Source organism: Pyrus communis, chromosome 3, assembly GCF_041283825.1.
Source record: "Pyrus communis isolate YQ-2024b chromosome 3, ASM4128382v1, whole genome shotgun sequence".
NCBI classification, from domain to species: domain Eukaryota; kingdom Viridiplantae; phylum Streptophyta; class Magnoliopsida; order Rosales; family Rosaceae; genus Pyrus; species Pyrus communis.
In genome coordinates this window covers 22,181,699-22,199,166 of record NC_142567.1, presented here as the reverse complement: position 1 = coordinate 22,199,166, position 17,468 = coordinate 22,181,699, and the positions used below count along the sequence as shown (strand labels likewise).

The 17,468-nt window shown below is 35.9% G+C and overlaps 2 protein-coding genes across 2 annotated transcripts; both read left to right on the top strand.

Moving 5' to 3' along the window:
• The first annotated feature begins 3,442 nt into the window (after positions 1-3,442).
• On the top strand, positions 3,443-4,228 carry LOC137716145 (protein S40-4). Its single transcript, XM_068455547.2, has one exon. It carries the CDS (start codon positions 3,509-3,511, stop codon positions 4,010-4,012), a length of 504 nt encoding a protein of 167 aa, XP_068311648.2. The 5' UTR covers positions 3,443-3,508; the 3' UTR covers positions 4,013-4,228.
• Positions 4,229-8,946: 4,718 nt separating this feature from the next.
• On the top strand, positions 8,947-16,859 carry LOC137716061 (vacuolar fusion protein MON1 homolog). Its single transcript, XM_068455453.2, has 14 exons — positions 8,947-9,668; positions 11,311-11,390; positions 11,534-11,605; positions 11,734-11,773; positions 12,322-12,423; positions 12,607-12,728; positions 13,317-13,449; positions 13,582-13,673; positions 13,968-14,049; positions 14,173-14,237; positions 14,376-14,678; positions 14,788-14,879; positions 15,324-15,388; positions 16,542-16,859. Exons 1-14 carry the CDS (start codon positions 9,180-9,182, stop codon positions 16,635-16,637), a joined length of 1,833 nt encoding a protein of 610 aa, XP_068311554.2. The 5' UTR covers positions 8,947-9,179; the 3' UTR covers positions 16,638-16,859.
• Positions 16,860-17,468: the final 609 nt, after the last annotated feature.

Genomic DNA, 17,468 nt, shown 5'->3' with positions numbered 1-17,468 from the left:
AGTTGGAGTCTTAACTGTGTTTGGTATATAAAAAAAAAAAAAAAATTCAAAACTTGGGTCCAAATTAGCAAAAAGCAGAAGCAGCTCTACACTTGCTTATCAAAAAAACGTTTTTTCATTAGAGGGAGGTGGACAATACCAATTAATGAAACTTTCATTTGACAATCCTACCCCATCTCTTTTTTTTTTTTTTTTTCTTTCCTAAAAGCACTTTTAGCACTATACAGTTTACCAACACTTACCTGCTTTTTACATAACAATATCTTTTCACACCATAGAATAAGCAGTTTTGAAAAGAAAAAAAAAACACAACTCCAAACTAACCCAAAATGTGTATGTGGCGCTCATATTTCTTTGTAGCTTAAATGTGAAACCATATTCTTTTTTCTTTTTGAACAAATGTGGAACAATATTCTAACCAAAAGGAAAAGGCATAGCACAAGTACTTCAACGAAAAGTGCTTCTCTTTATGAAATTGCACCTACTTTTTTTCCATAGAAAAAGTTTATGGCAAGTGGCTTAGGTCTTAAGATGCTTGAATTAATTTGTTATTGGCTTATTGCTAAGTGATCTTTGATTAGTGCATGAAATGATTTCCACTTTAAAAAAAAAAAAAAAAAAATCGTAACTATTACTATATAATATGACTTGATCATCATCAGGTCGTAGCCTAAATAAACAAGTCTTGAAATAAGGTCATCATTATTGGAGTGTAATTATTTTTTAATGAAAGTATTATATAATATTCGAATTATTATATTATGGTTGAATATAATATATAATAAACGAAACATCGCATAATTAAGACAAGACGTCATCACCGAATTGATTAATCAAGTTATTATTGGATGATCTAGATTAAATTAAGAAATGAAACAATCACTATGGCATTGAGTGGATTGGTGTTATTAAAATCGAATCGCAGGAAGGCTTTATTTACCAAAGTAATTCATCACATGCATCATACCGTCACGGATAATCACGCAACCCCTATATTATAAACTAAATATAACAAATATTATCAGTCAATAATTTGGAGTCACCCTTCTCAAATTGAATATGTTCATGCCTATTCTGTGAACACAAATAAAGTAAAAAAAAAACCAATGCTAGTGTTTATTGGATGATTTAGACCACATTTTAGCCATCAAAATATAACATTCTCATGGAAACCAGCCAAAAGGACGTAATATTCCCATGGGTTATTGTGAACTCATTTGCTCGAATCAAAACTTATGCTTAAAAATTGACTGCATTAAACCCAACTTTATCCAAACGAATTTGGTAGCTAAACAAGTTAGATACAGATAACGTGAATTAAATCAGTTGACTTAATTAATTCAACTTTATCAAAATGAATTTGGTAGCCAATTAAGTTAGGTACAAGTATATCAGAGTTAGATAAGTTGATGAGGATAACGCCTTAGTTTAGCTTATGCTCGAGTTTAAATTCAATCAGAGTAATTTTGTATTCAATTAAATAAAGGACCAATGAGAAATGATTTTTTGCATATCATTTATCTTCTACTATATAGGATATTGATTTTTGTTTTCGTCTATTAATTATTATGTGTTTTATTCGACCAAAATGTTGAAAATAAACAATCGCGTGCATGGAAAGAAAAAAGGGGTGTCTAAAAATCATCTTACGAAATCAATAATTACAGGTTTAACAATCTACAAAAGAAAAGAAAGTAAAGAAAGACCGATTGACTGGACCGACTTGAGCATTCGCATTTTCCTCCTTTCTATTTTCTACACAGCGCGAATCCTATCGCTTTCGTAAGCAAAGCGTGAAGTTTGCTTTGCCGTTCAACGTTCAACTAATTCCATAAACTCCGGTGGGTCCCCCCACTCACGATACCAATCCAATAAAACGCGATACGTGCGCGGCGATTTTTCGCACTTGGTTGTCGCGTTTGAGAGGACAACGGGCCAGCTGGTATGAGTCGCGCTAGATCCGAGCAGTGGGGCCAACTTCACGTGCCAGCATGCTCTGCAGTTGCGTGAAACCAAACTCCGCCACGTGGCAAGGATACAGGTGACGGGACACGTGTCCAAGGCCTCGAACGTCTAAACGGGACCACTTTTGGCCTCTTTTCTAGAACCAGGGGAAGTGAACCTCCATGTCGCGACAAAACTTGTGACTCCCAGCGCGAGACGCATTGTACTTTTGTTTTGTTCTCGTCTTATGACAAACCCGCATTTACCATACTGCCCCTCTCTCACCCTTTTTGTCCGCTCCCCCGCAATCTCTCTACGTTACGCTTTCAATTGCCTCGCCCTACGTGGCGGTCATCGACTGCTTGGAAACCAACGGCGCCGAAATATTTGGCGAGTTACGAAGTTTATTATTTATTTATTTTTTATAAAACGGAAAATACAAAGTAGTATTCTTCACATTTTTCATCTTTTCCTTCACATTTTTCATCAAATCCACCATATTTTATTTTTTAAATGTAAGTTATATTGTTTGCAGTGGTGAGATTCATGTGAAACTCAGGCATCTAAAATAAATCAGGTTTCCTAACCGGCAATGCGTTTTTTATGTGGTTTGAAGAAACAAAATCAATTGTGAACATGAATAATGTTTTCACATAAATTACAAGAAAAAAACTTTATATGATACAAGCATTACTAAAGTACATATCAAGACATCCTTTATGATTATAATTATTTGGGCCGCCAAAAAGAGAAAAAAAAAAACATATTTACATACGTCATAAATTTTAACAATTTCTATTTATTTTTTTAATTTTGGATAGAAGACTTTAAAAGAATAGAGCAAAAGGACCCAATTATCGCCTCAGACTTTGGTATTTTCGCTAGTTCCATTTTGCGACCTCCAACCTTGGCGAATAACTTCATGAGTTGAACACACAAAAGCTTTTGTCTAAGTCCACTTATCTCATATTTCTTACACATATGGTGTAAGGATGCGTCTTTTGCATTACAATTTGAAAATCGGCGGGCTTGGTTGTTTTTTTTCCATTGCGATCTTTTCTTTTTTGTTAAGAAAAAAACAAATAATTCAAAACAAAAATATCACCAGTGTCTCTTTTCTAGTTTACAGTTACAAAAGATCTATTACGTTATTTGGGCCAAACAAAAAGGATCAAACACCAAGCATACGACTCTACACCAACTGTCTATTTGCCACCCACTACTATCCAGCCACGTAGCGAGCGCAACTCCATAATTCCGAGTGGGTCCAATAAAAACCTCGCCCAGCAGAACCGTGCGATGCAATATAATCCCGGGCCCTACCCCCGAGATATTGAACCTAACCCCGAGTGGATAAATCGAAAATCCTACGTGTCAATTCCCGTAATATTAGAAGGGCCAGTTACGTAATTTTACCATAATTGAACTCGAAGAGAGAGGACAGTCTTATCCACTTCTGCCGAGCGGCGAGCCGACCTGTATAAAAGGCAATCGAAACGCCCTCATTTAGCAGAAGAAGAAAACCCAAGCTTGGAACCAAAACGCAGCGTTTTGAGCCTCCCGAATGGCGACTACTAAGAGTTGCTACGCTAGGCCGAACTACCGGTACCTCACCAGTGACCACCAGCACCAAACCCTATCGTCCGATTTCGAGCTCGACGAGTCGGACATCTACAACTTCGGCAGGTCCAGCTCGCCGGAGTTCCGCAAACCGGTTCCGAACTCCCGCGGCGTCTCGGCGTCGAAGAACCGGAGGGCAGATTACGGAGACCGGTCGGACCGGACCTGCGGCACGCCGTCGTCGTTGCCGGTCGGCATTCCGGACTGGTCTAAGATCTTGAGAGACGAGTACCGGGAGAAACGGAGGAGCGAAGACGACGAGGCGGATGGCGAGGACGACGTGGAGGGAGGCATGCGGATCCCGCCGCACGAGTTGTTGGCGAGGCAGATGGCCAGAACGAGAATCGCGTCGTTCTCGGTGCACGAAGGCGTCGGGAGGACCTTGAAAGGGAGGGATCTCAGTCGGGTGCGAAATGCAATTTGGGAAAAAACTGGGTTCGAAGATTAATATTTATTTTTCAGAAGAAGGAAATACATAGGGGTTTGGGGTGTACGGAAATTATTGGGTAGATTTTTTTTTAATTTCTGATGAATTTTCTCCTCGTTTTTCTTCTAGTTTGTGGGATCAAGATGATCGATTTTACGAATGTAACCCCGAATTGGAGAATTGTCCTGAAATTCTCGTAGGTTTAAATTTAAATATTAACATAATTTGTTCTTTAAATTCCAATTTTTTAATTTAATTAAGTTAATTGGGTTGTTATTTCGGATGATATGAAAGTGGTTAATTTTTGGGTTTGAAGTTTGAAAATTGTAGGGGAGAAACGGTGGCTGTGGCAGTGGCGGGGCCAAGTTGGTAAATCGAAATGGAAAGTAAATGATTGGCGGGTGTTCTTTTAATTATTTGATTGTTGGTGGGGTTGGTACGAAATAAAAAGCAGAGGTTACAAACTGGTGAGAAGGACCGCAATTGAAAAATAATGCCCTCTCTTCTTCTCCCGTGTAACCTGAAAATAATAATAATAATAATAATAATGCACATAATACAAAGGTGTCAAATCTAGTCCCTTTTTCTTTTCCCTTCTAGTTTTGTCGTCGTCCCTGAAATTTTCATCAATCTATCTTTAGACGGTGTTATTCATATTGCATATTTTACTATACACATTCTTTTTTAAATTTTTGGTCGTTGAGTCGAAGATCAGTAGCTAAATGGTTGAAAAATGTTTGTGTTTGCAATTTGGGTCGATTGGGATTTACAAATGCATCGGCAGTTGTCGACAATTACTTTCACACCATACAGCCGTTCTTTTTTTTTTTTTTTTTAACAAAAATATTATTTACACTAATAGAGATGATGAAATTAGCCTCATAATGGATTAGCAATAATGTGATTCAAATTTGTATCTGGCGAGAATCGAACCTCCGACTTTTTATTTTCAAGTGAAGAAAAAAACTACGAGATTAAAATACTAAATGGCTCCATCAGCAGTTAATAATTGCTTATATGCTCATATGACGACTAATACAAGAAATTGTTCAATGCAATTGCTATGAGGTTTTTTAGAGCATCTATAATGGGGACTTTAAATGAAGTCTGTACAACCTTACAGTCCCTAAAATAAGGATATAAGGTTTTTAATGGGTCGGAATATAAGTCCTCAAAGTATCTCAATATAAAAGAACTCACCGGATACCTCAAAGAAATCGCCAAATTTGATGACTGTTTATAGAGACTCAAAGAGTGGGCTTACTGTTGATTTTGAGTGGGAAACAACCTCACCGATGTGTGCCTTCTCTTTTTAGGAATGATGCACAACAACTTATCTTTTTGGTTTTTTTTTATTTTAATTTTTCTTTTTCAACACGAGAAAACTTTTTTATTTTTATCAAACTGCAACAATACTTCAAGGAAATGAATAATAATTTTTTAATATGGTAATCCCTACATTTAGGGATTATACTCATGGCAGATTGTAGAAGGATTAATTTTAATTTGAAGGCAGTCTATTTATTCTGAAAACATAATTAATATTTTAAATTGCTCTAATCTACCAAAGTGAAAAATCTAAACTATATCATGATATTCTAAACTAGTCTGAAATACTTTAACTTGTAGCCAACCTTAATTAATTTTGAAATATTCTTATGGTGAGATGTCAATCGTTTTTAATCAATTGAGTAATATGTAGACTACCACCATTACATATATAGTTTTTGTTTTCCTACAAATCTTATGCTTTTTTTATAAGGCTCTAGTTGCTTCTTCGATAAGGTTATGTAGTGTTCAGTTCTTTAATTAAGGAAATTATTATTAGCACTCTAAAAATTTTATTTTACACTTTTAACAAATGTACTCTTCTTTTTAATTATAACAATTGTATTTTACACAGATTTGGAGACGAAGACCATCAGATGAGATTTGGGTTTCGACGAAGACCGTCGGCTACAACCGGAAACGAGAGCTTACATGTACACGACTCGCTCGTCGCATTGTAGGCTGGAGGATAACCAGAACCAGAGGAGGAGGAGGGATTTCTGATTTTCATTTTTTTTATTTTTATTTTTGTGAGATGAGATGAGTCATGACTGGCATGGAGGGAAAGTTCAGGTTCAAGTTGGAGGCATTATTGGTTTGAGCAGATGTAACGACATGTTTGTGCTTGTGTCATAATTTTTTTTTTTTTTTTTTAGAAGACACACAAGCGCGATGTGTTATATTCATCCTTGTTCTATAATAATGTGATGGCTTAATTTGGCTTGTATTGAGTTTTGAAGGTAACATTAGTTGTTTTCTTTGTAGTTTTTTTTTTTAACATTGTTCTTGTAATTTTGTTCTGTTTTCGCGGTATTCAATTGATCACGAAGTTGAATGTTTCATCAATTCCGTATGCACATCTTCTCATTGGAAAAAAAGAAAAGAAAAGCCCAACTTAAATGAACTAATGGTGTTGACGAAATGAAATTAGAAGAACGAAAATGCAATAAACAACACTCTTGCTTATAAGCTTCACTAGATCTAAATTACGGAGTTGAGTTTTTCATTATACATGAACCGTTAGTGCAATTTAGCATTTTATTTATTTATTCATTAGTTTCATATTCACAGATATTTCAATCTTGCCTCTTCCACTTCAAATTGTTGCACAAACGAAAATTTTAAACGAATAAAAAGATTATAAAAAAAAAAAAAAAAAAAAAGTGAAGAAAATGGCAACCATGTTCTGAGATGGGTAGTTCTGTCATATTTCAATTATGCTTTTGAATGAAAACGACTAATTGACAAATTAGGACACCAAGCGTTATATACTTGGTGAATAAAGCAAGGACCACTTCGTCATTATGCCAACCTCCACAACGAGAGACATTCGACCTTGTCTTGGCAAAAATGAATGGATGGCAATAAGGCTTAAGCAACGGCTTTCCTTTCCGAAACGGAAGTTTGGAAGGATCTTAACCGTTGATTTTTATTTGAGTGGGACCACAGGTTTGGGGGTTATTCCATTCCAGTCCCTCACCCGTTTTATTTAAGTTTCCCCGTCCTCCTGGCCCTCCGGTCTTTTTCGTTTGGGGTAGAAATTTATAGTCCTTTCCATTATGTTCCAAGTTGGAATCATTTGGTTAGAAAAAATAATGTGTCCTTCACTCTTAATGTGGATAAAGATCAGTATGATATGAGTATACCGCACGTAATGTCCATGTCCTATGTTAATAAGATAAAGAAATGTGGATAGATTTTTTTCGTCATAAATCCTCTAGTTATTGGCACGGAAATCATTGTAACGATGAATCTATACCATACAAGTTATCATCTTTAATCCGAGGTGATTACGTGAAATAAACCGTTATGCTCGTGTCATATACTAGTTCAGGATAAACCTACTATTGAATCTATTTTACCATTCAATCAAATGATCACACGTGGATTAGGAGATGCCTTTTTAACGAAAATTCTCTTGAATCGTGTAATTTTCTAAGGGTAATATTAGAGAGATTAAATTTGTATAAATTTTTTGAAAACTAAAGGACATGGGAGTTGATGATTGGTTTATTACTTAAGCGCTGATAAATATACTCATTCTTATTGGTGACACATCATTTATTTTTCAAAATTTTGTTTTCAAATTTAGTCTCCCTTGCATTTAAAACATAGGTCCTAAATAAAGATACTTGATAGATCACAACATATTATGCTTTGGTAAACGTGGTGAGTTCGACACAATCTGCTTAACTATGATCACGGGCAGGATGAAATTTCTCATATCCAATCCGAGTTTGAAAGGAGTGAATAATCATAATTTGCAACCAGTTATCTAATTTTTAAAGAAAAATAAATAAATAATACAATAAATCAATGGTAGATAATTCTAGACCATTAAAGAAACTCGAATCTTATAATTAAAGTTATCCTGCCCCATAATCTTTGTTGGCAAATGGTCTAACATGCTAAAAGACAATTTGCTATGAGTTGTTGCGAGACAATTTGTTTTTATTTTAATTTTATTTTTTAGACAGTCAATTTGAACTAGATAAGGTGATATCTGGTAAAAATGTATGAACATCCAAATAGATAATCTGGCAATATAAAATTCCAGATATACGATGAGAAATTATTTCCATGTATAGAAACGGTTTAGTTGAGATGTTCATAAGTCAAGAGTTATGCTCTTATTAGCCAGTTTTGACATGTTATTTTATAAAGTTCAAATATTAAATAAATAAATATATGTTTGAGTGTCCAACTAGATATTGATAAAATTCAATAGCCTTACCAAAAGTTAACCTGTAAGATTTTTAGGTATGATAAAGAGACTGTTAAAACTAAAAAATAATAAGAATAATACTTGCGTTTTCTCTATAGTTAAAATTAAAAAATAATAAGAATAATCTTGCGTTCCCCCATGGGTGGAATACACATATCTTATTTCTTTTGAATAATGAATTTTCATCATGTAAATTTTATAATCAGAACAGTTTAGTTTCTTAATCCTCATTTGAAGGTCATTTCTACAGAAATCGTTTGAAGCGAAGATCATTTAGTAATTTAAATGTATGAGACAAATCAACGGTGTGATTACCAAAAAACATATTTATGATGAACCGTCCATTTCTTTCATACAGTTTGATGACTAAACGATTTCCAATTCAAATAATTTTTTTTGTAAAAATGATCTTCAAATGAAGATTAAGAAATTGAAAGTTTCGATTATAGAGTTAATATGATAGAGATACGTTATTTGCAAAAGATGGAGCTCATTTTCTAATAAATTCTGTGCAGAAACTGAGATTTGTCGAGTGTAATCATATTGTGAGGAGAAGCCCGGTCAACATACAATTTTCAGAAGCTTTGGGCTTGGGCCAAAAGCTCCTTTGACTTGGCCCAAAAGCTCCTTTGACCTGCCCCAACCCAAGAGTATAAAATCCGAACTTTACAAAACGGCCCGTATCGTACTAGCACGGCTCAGTTCGGATTTCGGAGCCACCCACCTACTGGTCAGAGCCGCGTTGCGAATGGAGTAATTTGCAGCGGAGCAGAGACAGAACCAACGACTGGTAGACGAGCCCCTCTCTCTCTAGTTTCGACCCCTCTCTCTCTCTCTCCAAGCACACTCGATTGGAGCCCTAATTTCTCACTTTCACCAAAGCTCACCGTGATACCCTAACCTTTCTGGTTCTCCATGTCCTCCGAATCGGGAGCTTCGACCTCCGGTGACAAAGCCTCTGAGCCAAACCCTAACCCTGACCATACTCCCAAACCCCCCGAAGACCAATTGGCAGCCCTCGCATTGTCGGAGGTCGATAGCCACGGGAATGGCGTCGCACATGGATCGGCCGCGGAGAACAATCACCAGGAGATCGAAAGCGACGAGGAGGAAGTCCAGGCCAATTCGGTTGCTCCTGGTTTAGCTGAGGGGGAGGAGGCGAGCGAGGGTTCGCCACGTGGCGGAGTCGGCGGTGGTGTTGTGTGGGCGACGACCAATTCGGAGCTGGAGATTGATGGGCCGTCGAGCCCTAGCAGCAGTGGGTATGCGGGTGAAAGAGGTAGTAGTGCCAGTAGTGGTGGCTCTGGAACTGATGAGATTTCGGAAGTGAGGAAAGATGAGATTGTCGATAGGTTTCCAGATTCGCAAACCCCGTGGGTGCCCAGTAAACGGCATGTCGATGAGGTATTGCGTTCTAACAACTCCTTGGTTGTGTAATTTGTCTGAAAATTTGATTGCATTGGTTGAATTGCTTGATCATTGTATTGGTCAGTCAAACAAGGTGTTTGTTTTAGAGTTTAATTGTTGCGACGATTTAGCATTGTCCTAGAAACTTCAACATTATTGAACATCGAATATGAAGTGAGAGTTTTAATTGTGATTTAGTATTGCAAAATAAACAGTAGTGATTGAGAGAGAAATTGTGAAGAGATTTAGGTAATTTCCCTACGAACTTCTTCCGGAAATGGTATTGGAAATAGCTCAAGTAGTCGATTCATTTGTATTTTTGTGTATTTCACGAAATTCAAAATGTCAAAAGATTTTCGTTTAGAATGTGATCAATATTTAGTTGCCTTAGAGTCTTAGACAAATATAATGGAAATAAGAATTAAGATTGAACACTTTGCATTATTGTTGTCTGAAAGTACACAGAAATGTCCCATAATGTCTGAGAATACTTGCTACTACTATAAAATAGACCAAAGTCTACCGCTAATGTTACAATGAATATTTTGAAATTGAGACAGACAATGTTTTTCTTTTTGACATGTATTTATACCTTCTTTTGATGAAGCCAGTTTTGCACCTTTTTGGACGAACTCACAGTACGGAGTTACACTTAATTGTTGGAGCCAAAATTGCCAAATTTTTTACCTTTAGACTGCCCTTAACTGCTGAATGATTTGGTGCTTACTCAAACAATCTTGTTGAATTTTCACAATGCCTTAACCATATCAATGTAAATGCCAAAATTCACACCATTGTTTAATGATGAAACGGTTCCAAAGGTAGAAGGGAAGGTGTAATAACAAATTAATAATGTGTTTCTTGGACTTGAATAATTTCATTTTATTGGGAATTCAATCAATACATGAGAAATAGCTTTCATTTCTTTCATATCAACAGACGATCCAATGTCTAGGATGTTAATTTTGTGTTTGCAGTAAAAAATGCTTCAATAAAAGACGAATTAGACAATAATTCAGATTCTAAGATAATACAAAATATCCAAGGGGTATAGGCTTACTTGAAGGGGTGCTATGCATCGAACATTGTTCTACTGCTGGTGTTCTTGTTGACTAGAATAAGTGTAAATAGACTGTCTAATGTTCAAATTTAAGATATTTGCATGTACTTGTGCACCTGAATAAGGCATTCAGATTTTGAATGATAAACGTTTATTGTACTCATTTATTGTAACTCTTTGGGTCTATATGGTCATATAAATTCCTGTTTACGAGAAATCTTAGTTGAGTTACAGAGCTAAAAGCCTTAAAGTTTTGATAAAGAAAAAAAAAAGGATGGCTTTCCAATTTTTGTTCCCTAGCATGGTCAGTGACATAAAATAGCATATAGCATGTTCTGCAATAACTAATAATACATCATAATAGGTATTGAGTACAGGATGATCATATATTGCGCATTACTGTGGCATTTAGTCCTTAAACCTTGATCTTCAATAGAGAACTTGATTGAAAATAATATGCTGTTCAGTGTCTTTTTTATTCATCCACAGTTCGCTACATGCACATAGCTTTACTTTCACTGGAAAAGTGATTTTCAAGGATAACTGCAATGGTCTGTTTGATTTATAATTGAAGTGCAGGATGATGCTTCCATATCATGGAGAAAGAGGAAGAAACACTTTTTCATACTAAGTCACTCTGGCAAACCAATATATTCCAGGTTTGTCTCAGGTGCCTCAACTATCTTTTTAAATAAGTGCAAAATTTACAATAATCTCTATGGAAAATAAAGGGAAACCAGTTTATCTATATTCTGCAGTCGTGATATATTTGTCTTCTATTGAATTTCTTATTTAATGGCAGATATGGAGACGAACACAAGCTAGCAGGATTTTCAGCAACATTACAAGCCATAATTTCCTTTGTGGAGAATGGGTACACACCTTAACCTTTCTGAGTTGATTCTCTTCTCCAATTTCTTAATTATTAATTATTTGTCTACAGATTTACTTTAATGAAAGGTAAAAAACTTCCAGTGATTTGGTTCCGTAATTGTTTTACAGTGGGGATCATGTCAAATTGGTTAGGGCTGGAAAGCATCAGGTCTGTTTTGTTCCTTTATGCGTTTAGAATTTTTGTTCTTCAAGTTATCTCTTCTATAAATAATCCGCGATTGCTAGGATGATCAAAAGAACTACTTTCTCATATTCCTGGTTGTATAAACTTAACATGATCTTGCTTGAATTCTATTGACCATCCCCCCGAACAGAAAACAACTTTAATTTTGAACTAGTTGTTGTAGCTGCGCCGTCCATCCTGACACTATCTTCGGCAGAGTTTGGTCATAGTGATATTTGCATGTTATTCTACAAAAAAAATATATGGCAAGGGACCTTAGGCTTGTACTTTTTGAATTTGATTATATGATGTGAAATGAGTTAAGTTTTATTCCTGAGCATCAACTTATGTATTTTAACTTTTAATGATATAAACATAATGTTCATCGCCTTCAAAATGCCTAGTTGTTATTGTTTTATGGACGTCTAGAATGAATGACATTATTTTACTTTGTACAATACAACTCACAGTTGTAAGTCTTATCTTTTTTGAATCAGTTAAATTAAATTGGCATGAAATATTTGTATGCTCAGGTGATTTTTCTTGTAAAGGGACCAATTTACTTAGTATGCATCAGCTGTACAGAAGAGCCTTACGAGTCTTTGAGGGTGCAATTGGAACTTATTTATGGTCAGGTAGCATTGGGTTCTTCCCTTCCTCAAAAGTCTTTATGCATTAATATGTTTGACTGTTAGGTCATATTTTGTTAGTGATTTGTTGAATAACCAAAATATTCTGCTTGTACTTTCCTTTTAATGGAATAAAATATCTTATGTTAGTAACTGCACTTCATTTAAATTTTTTTTATGTGGGTGCAGATGCTACTTATTCTTACTAAGTCAGTAAATAGATGTTTTGAGAAGAATCCGAAGTTTGATATGACACCTTTGCTAGGAGGAACAGATACTGTCTTCTCATCCCTCATCCATTCATTCAGTTGGTTTGTTTCTCTGCTTCCCTTGGCATGCTGAATTTGGAAAATGGATTTTTTCTCTTTTCTTTTTTGGTTTTGAAAAACCATCCAGTATACACTTGTGGTCGTCTTTATTATTTAAGTGTTTAACACAAGTAGTATGTTACTGATAATGTTATATTGGTGATGAAATATTGTAGTTCAGACAGTAATAGATCATCCAATGTAATGAAGGGGCTGCTTCCCTGATTCAATATTATTATCATATCAAACCTGATCTGTTTTAAACTGATTGTTCACTTTCAAAATTACATGTCTGGAGATCATAAAAGTTTCAAATTAAATTTTCTTTGTAAAATTTTTAGAACATATCTGATAAAACTATGCTTTTCAATATGAAGTTTACATAAGCAAAGTCATTGTTGTCTTGAAATGTGATATATATTAGATGCTGTGCTACTTTCTCATTTACTTTTTGGGTTACTACTATTGATATCCTAATTTTTCTTGTTATTATATGCTGCCAATGTGATTCTCATTGCCCCGGCCAAAAAATAAAATAAAAAATCTAAAGCAGATGATGCTTATACTATTTACTTCTTTCTGTATTTTCAGGAATCCTGCCACTTTTCTTCATGCATACACTTGTCTTCCCCTTGCTTATGCGACAAGGCAAGCAGCAGGTGCCATATTGCAAGATGTTGCTGATTCTGGTGTTCTGTTCGCAATACTGATGTGCAAACACAAGGTTCTGTCATCCACCTTATTGTTTATAATTGGGAAAACCTTTTCTTTAAGGACATTTTAAAAAATTTATATTTCGTGGCACAGTCTATGAACCTTTTGCAATTGCAATGTAACAACTTGAAATTGATTGCAGGTTATCTGTCTTGTTGGTGCTCAAAAGGCCTCTCTTCATCCTGATGACATGCTGCTACTTTCCAACTTTGTCATGGCATCAGAATCATTTAGGCAAGTAGATTAATTGAATAGGTCTGGTGTCATATTTTCAGTGATTTAAATGAGAATGGGAATCGAAACTGGTACGATATGATACAGAAAATACTAAGTACTAGTTTCAATTTCCAATCCCATGTACTTGTTTCAGTTTCCAATCACAAGATTTTCAGTTTTTAAGGACAATCGAACACTAAAATGCCATATGGTACTTTCTTTCTGCTAACATGGTTTCAATTGTGGGTGATAATTATTTATGGACACTTTCAGGTGCAATAGTCATAAAATTCTCCTTTTCTCTTTATGCAGGACATCTGAATCTTTCTCTCCAATTTGCTTGCCTAGATATAATCCCATGGCATTTTTGTATGCTTATGTCCGTTATCTTGATGTGAGTGACATTTAGGTTCATGACATTTCTTGAGTAAATTTGCGTACACATATAGTATACCTTGCCTCATGTCAGCCTTTTCTACTTAAAATATCATGACACGATAATACTTTCTTCTGGCAGGTTGATACATACTTGATGTTGCTTACTACTAGTTCAGATGCCTTTTATCATCTCAAGGATTGCAGGTATGTTGTAGAATCATAGATATTATGAAGGATATTTGTGCTGTAGGAGGGCTTCATGTGGCAATTTCTTATCCTGTTACATAGCAAATCATTAACTAGTTTTTTCTTCCCTTTATAATTTTTCCTGTGATCTTATAGGATTCGTATTGAATCGGTTCTGTTGAAGTCAAATGTACTTAGCGAGATTCAGAGATCCATGCTAGATGGTGGGATGCGTGTTGAGGAGTTGCCTCTCGATCCTTTGCCACGTGCTGGATCTTTTTCTCCTCATTTGGTTCAACATACAGTTCAAACAGATTCTCCTGACAGGTTCAGGGAACCATATATTGGCGTAGGCGGTCCTGCTGGACTTTGGCATTTTATATATAGGAGTATATTTTTGGATCAGTATGTATCATCCGAGTTCTCACCGCCAATAAGTAGTCCTCGTCAGCAGAAAAGGTGACAGCTGAATCTAACAGTACATTTAAGCATAAAATCGAATGTCTCCCACAATGAAGTCGTGTGTCACTTTTTGTTGTAGGTAGATAATTAATTCTTCTTCCTGCAGATTATACAGAGCTTACCAGAAGCTTTATGCTTCCATGCATGACAAAGGAATTGGGCCACACAAAACCCAGTTTAGAAGAGATGAGAACTACGGTACTTTTGAATTTATACTGCATCATGCATATGTGGAAAGGAAAAGTTGAAACACTGAAAATTTTTAATATTGTGGATGCACTCTCATTACTGCATCGTCCAAATTTTGGTTTTTTAACCATGATTGTATCATTTTTCAAACCTGAATATTAATGTTGGCTTTTCAAACGACCGGCATTTAATGGCCAGTACTCGAGGTATTTTGAAGTCATAGTTTCTCAACTAGCCATTTGTTTGTTGATCCCTTCACGTTTATGACTGTAATTAATAAAAACTCTATGGTAATCGAACTTGATCTTTACTCTGTGTGTGTCATTGTTACTGCTTCACATTACATTTTTATATAGGATACCACAGTTGACTTTTGCTTTGATCACATCATACTTTGTGTTGACATGCATGATACATTCCTGATGAAGTTATATGATCATATTGTTTTGTCAGTTTTACTATGCTGGGCCACCCAGGACTTTGAGCTTTATGCAGCTTTTGATCCACTTGCAGACAAGGTACGATTATTCTTAAGGTTTTATTGTTTCCTACCCCTTTCCACTATGCATACTTGTCCACTTTTACATATGCCAAAGGGAATAAAAGGGAAAGGGTTGATGCTTTTTACTTCCACCGGCCTTGTTTGGTTTTATTAGACAAAAGGGAGAGCAAGAATATAAAAAAGTAAAAAGTCGTGGGTCCCAGCTTATGCTAAGTAATATAATTCCCCCCCCCACTCCCGCGTATTTTTTGGCTGCCTCATTTCTCCTACAAACAGTGAATTGCAAATTGTGGGCCCAGTGAAGGGGTATATATGCAAATCCTTGCCCTTCCATCCAAATTTTTTGTTTTTCCATTTCTCTAGACTGAATATAGATTTAGGGATGAGTTGACAAGAAAGGGTTTTTCTGAATGAGGCATGATCGCTTATCCAAAGAGCATTATAGTGTTCATCTCGCGGGATAGGGGTTGAGATGTGTTTCTGGTTAAGCAGCAGAATAAATGGGCAATGCTAGAGCTTGTCACTAGTGTGATCAACTCATAGGTTATCAACGTTTTGTATGCCCTGCTTATATTATCACTAGGCTAACGCAATCTCAACCAAGTTAGTGGGACTGGAGATGCTCATAGACAAGGAGAAATCAGAGAAGTGAAACAGAACACCTTAGAAGACAAGAACTTGTAGCAAAGTAAGAAATAACCGCGGTAATGTGAAATGAAAGTGAAAGAAATTGAAGAAAATGAATGGCAGGGCTATCTTGAGCACTGAAAGACTGATAGTAAACAGGCCCTACAATGCACATGAAACTCAAACCCTGTGATTCATTCATGTGTCGTTACACTTCGACATTTCATTATAATCACTTAGGGTAAGGTAGATTCAGCTGGTTACATCCACTTATTAGCATGTGACAAACAGAAATCTGCCCTTCACAAGGTGCATTTTCTTTAATGTCAAGGCATTGAGGAAAATCAACTTCTCGTCAAGCCAGTGGGAGAAATGGGCTTAGGACTTTTTTCCTTGACAAAAGATTTTAAGCTTACATTATTTTTGTTTTGGCTATAATTAATATTTCTTGGAGAAGCAAGTTGTAGCTGATTTGGATTTTCTTTAGATGCATTTTTTCTTCTTTAAATGCCTTCTCAACGTAAATTCGTACTGGTTTTCAGGCATTGGCAATAAAGACTTGCAACCGGGTTTGTCAGTGGGTGAAAGATGTGGAAAACGAGATTTTTTTGCTAGGAGCAAGCCCCTTTTCATGGTGATATCCCATTATATTCTGTAATACTTCCTGTACCATAGTTCTGTTTCTTTAACAAAGTTCAAGTTATCATTTTTGTCATACGCATTTGAAATAGCAGGCGATGTTGATCTTAACTTACCACGTTGTTGCTTCAGCTTCAAAAGGTTTGCATTTGGCACAGATGTAAAAGCAGTTACAAAAACAATCCTTTTAACACATGGTTATAAGTTTTTTCACGCGCAAACTTTTGTGTAAGAAATGGCTCCATTCTGTCTGTCGATGTTTTTCTCTTTTCCGGATTGAGGTCTGCTGGATGTTTGCGAAGACACTTCAGGATCATTTTAAGCCTTGTTTTCGTTGACGGGTGTAGGGTTTAACGTATGAAATTGCCATGAACAATGCCTTAATCAGCACCATTTGTCACTGCACATCTTGTACTTGTTTCGGTGTGTGTTTGTGTTTCTTATATTTGCCCTTTTGGTACATTATTGGCATTTTTTTTTAGAGTATCCAGGCTCATGATCCTTGATTGCCATTCTTTTCCAAAGCTAGAGTTTATGTATTTAGGGTCTGTTTATATTTTTATTTAAAATTGAATATCAACAATACTTGACAAAAACTGGTCGCACGATAGACGATAAACGGACACAATTGGAGAATCACTGGAATCCTCACAAAGAGGATCTGGAGAGGATCCTCATTCGATGTATATACCTAAATGTTATAACTTTGACTTGGGCTTTAACATTGAGTTTGTGTATTGTTAGAATGACTTCTTTCCATGTTGGCATGAACTCCACGTCAGACTTGAATATTTACGGTCGAAGAAGCACCGTTACGGTCGAAAAATTTG

What these genes read in the sequence shown, in the direction of transcription:
- LOC137716145 (XM_068455547.2), top strand. Translation starts at nt 3,509, where the DNA reads ATGGCGACTACTAAGAGTTGCTACGCTAGGCCGAACTACCGGTACCTC.
- LOC137716061 (XM_068455453.2), top strand. Translation starts at nt 9,180, where the DNA reads ATGTCCTCCGAATCGGGAGCTTCGACCTCCGGTGACAAAGCCTCTGAG. An exon ending in ATTTCCTTTGTGGAGAATGG is followed by an intron (nt 11,606 to 11,733) that starts GTACACACCTTA and finishes ATTGTTTTACAG; the next exon opens with TGGGGATCATGTCAAATTGG. An exon ending in TTAGGGCTGGAAAGCATCAG is followed by an intron (nt 11,774 to 12,321) that starts GTCTGTTTTGTT and finishes TTGTATGCTCAG; the next exon opens with GTGATTTTTCTTGTAAAGGG.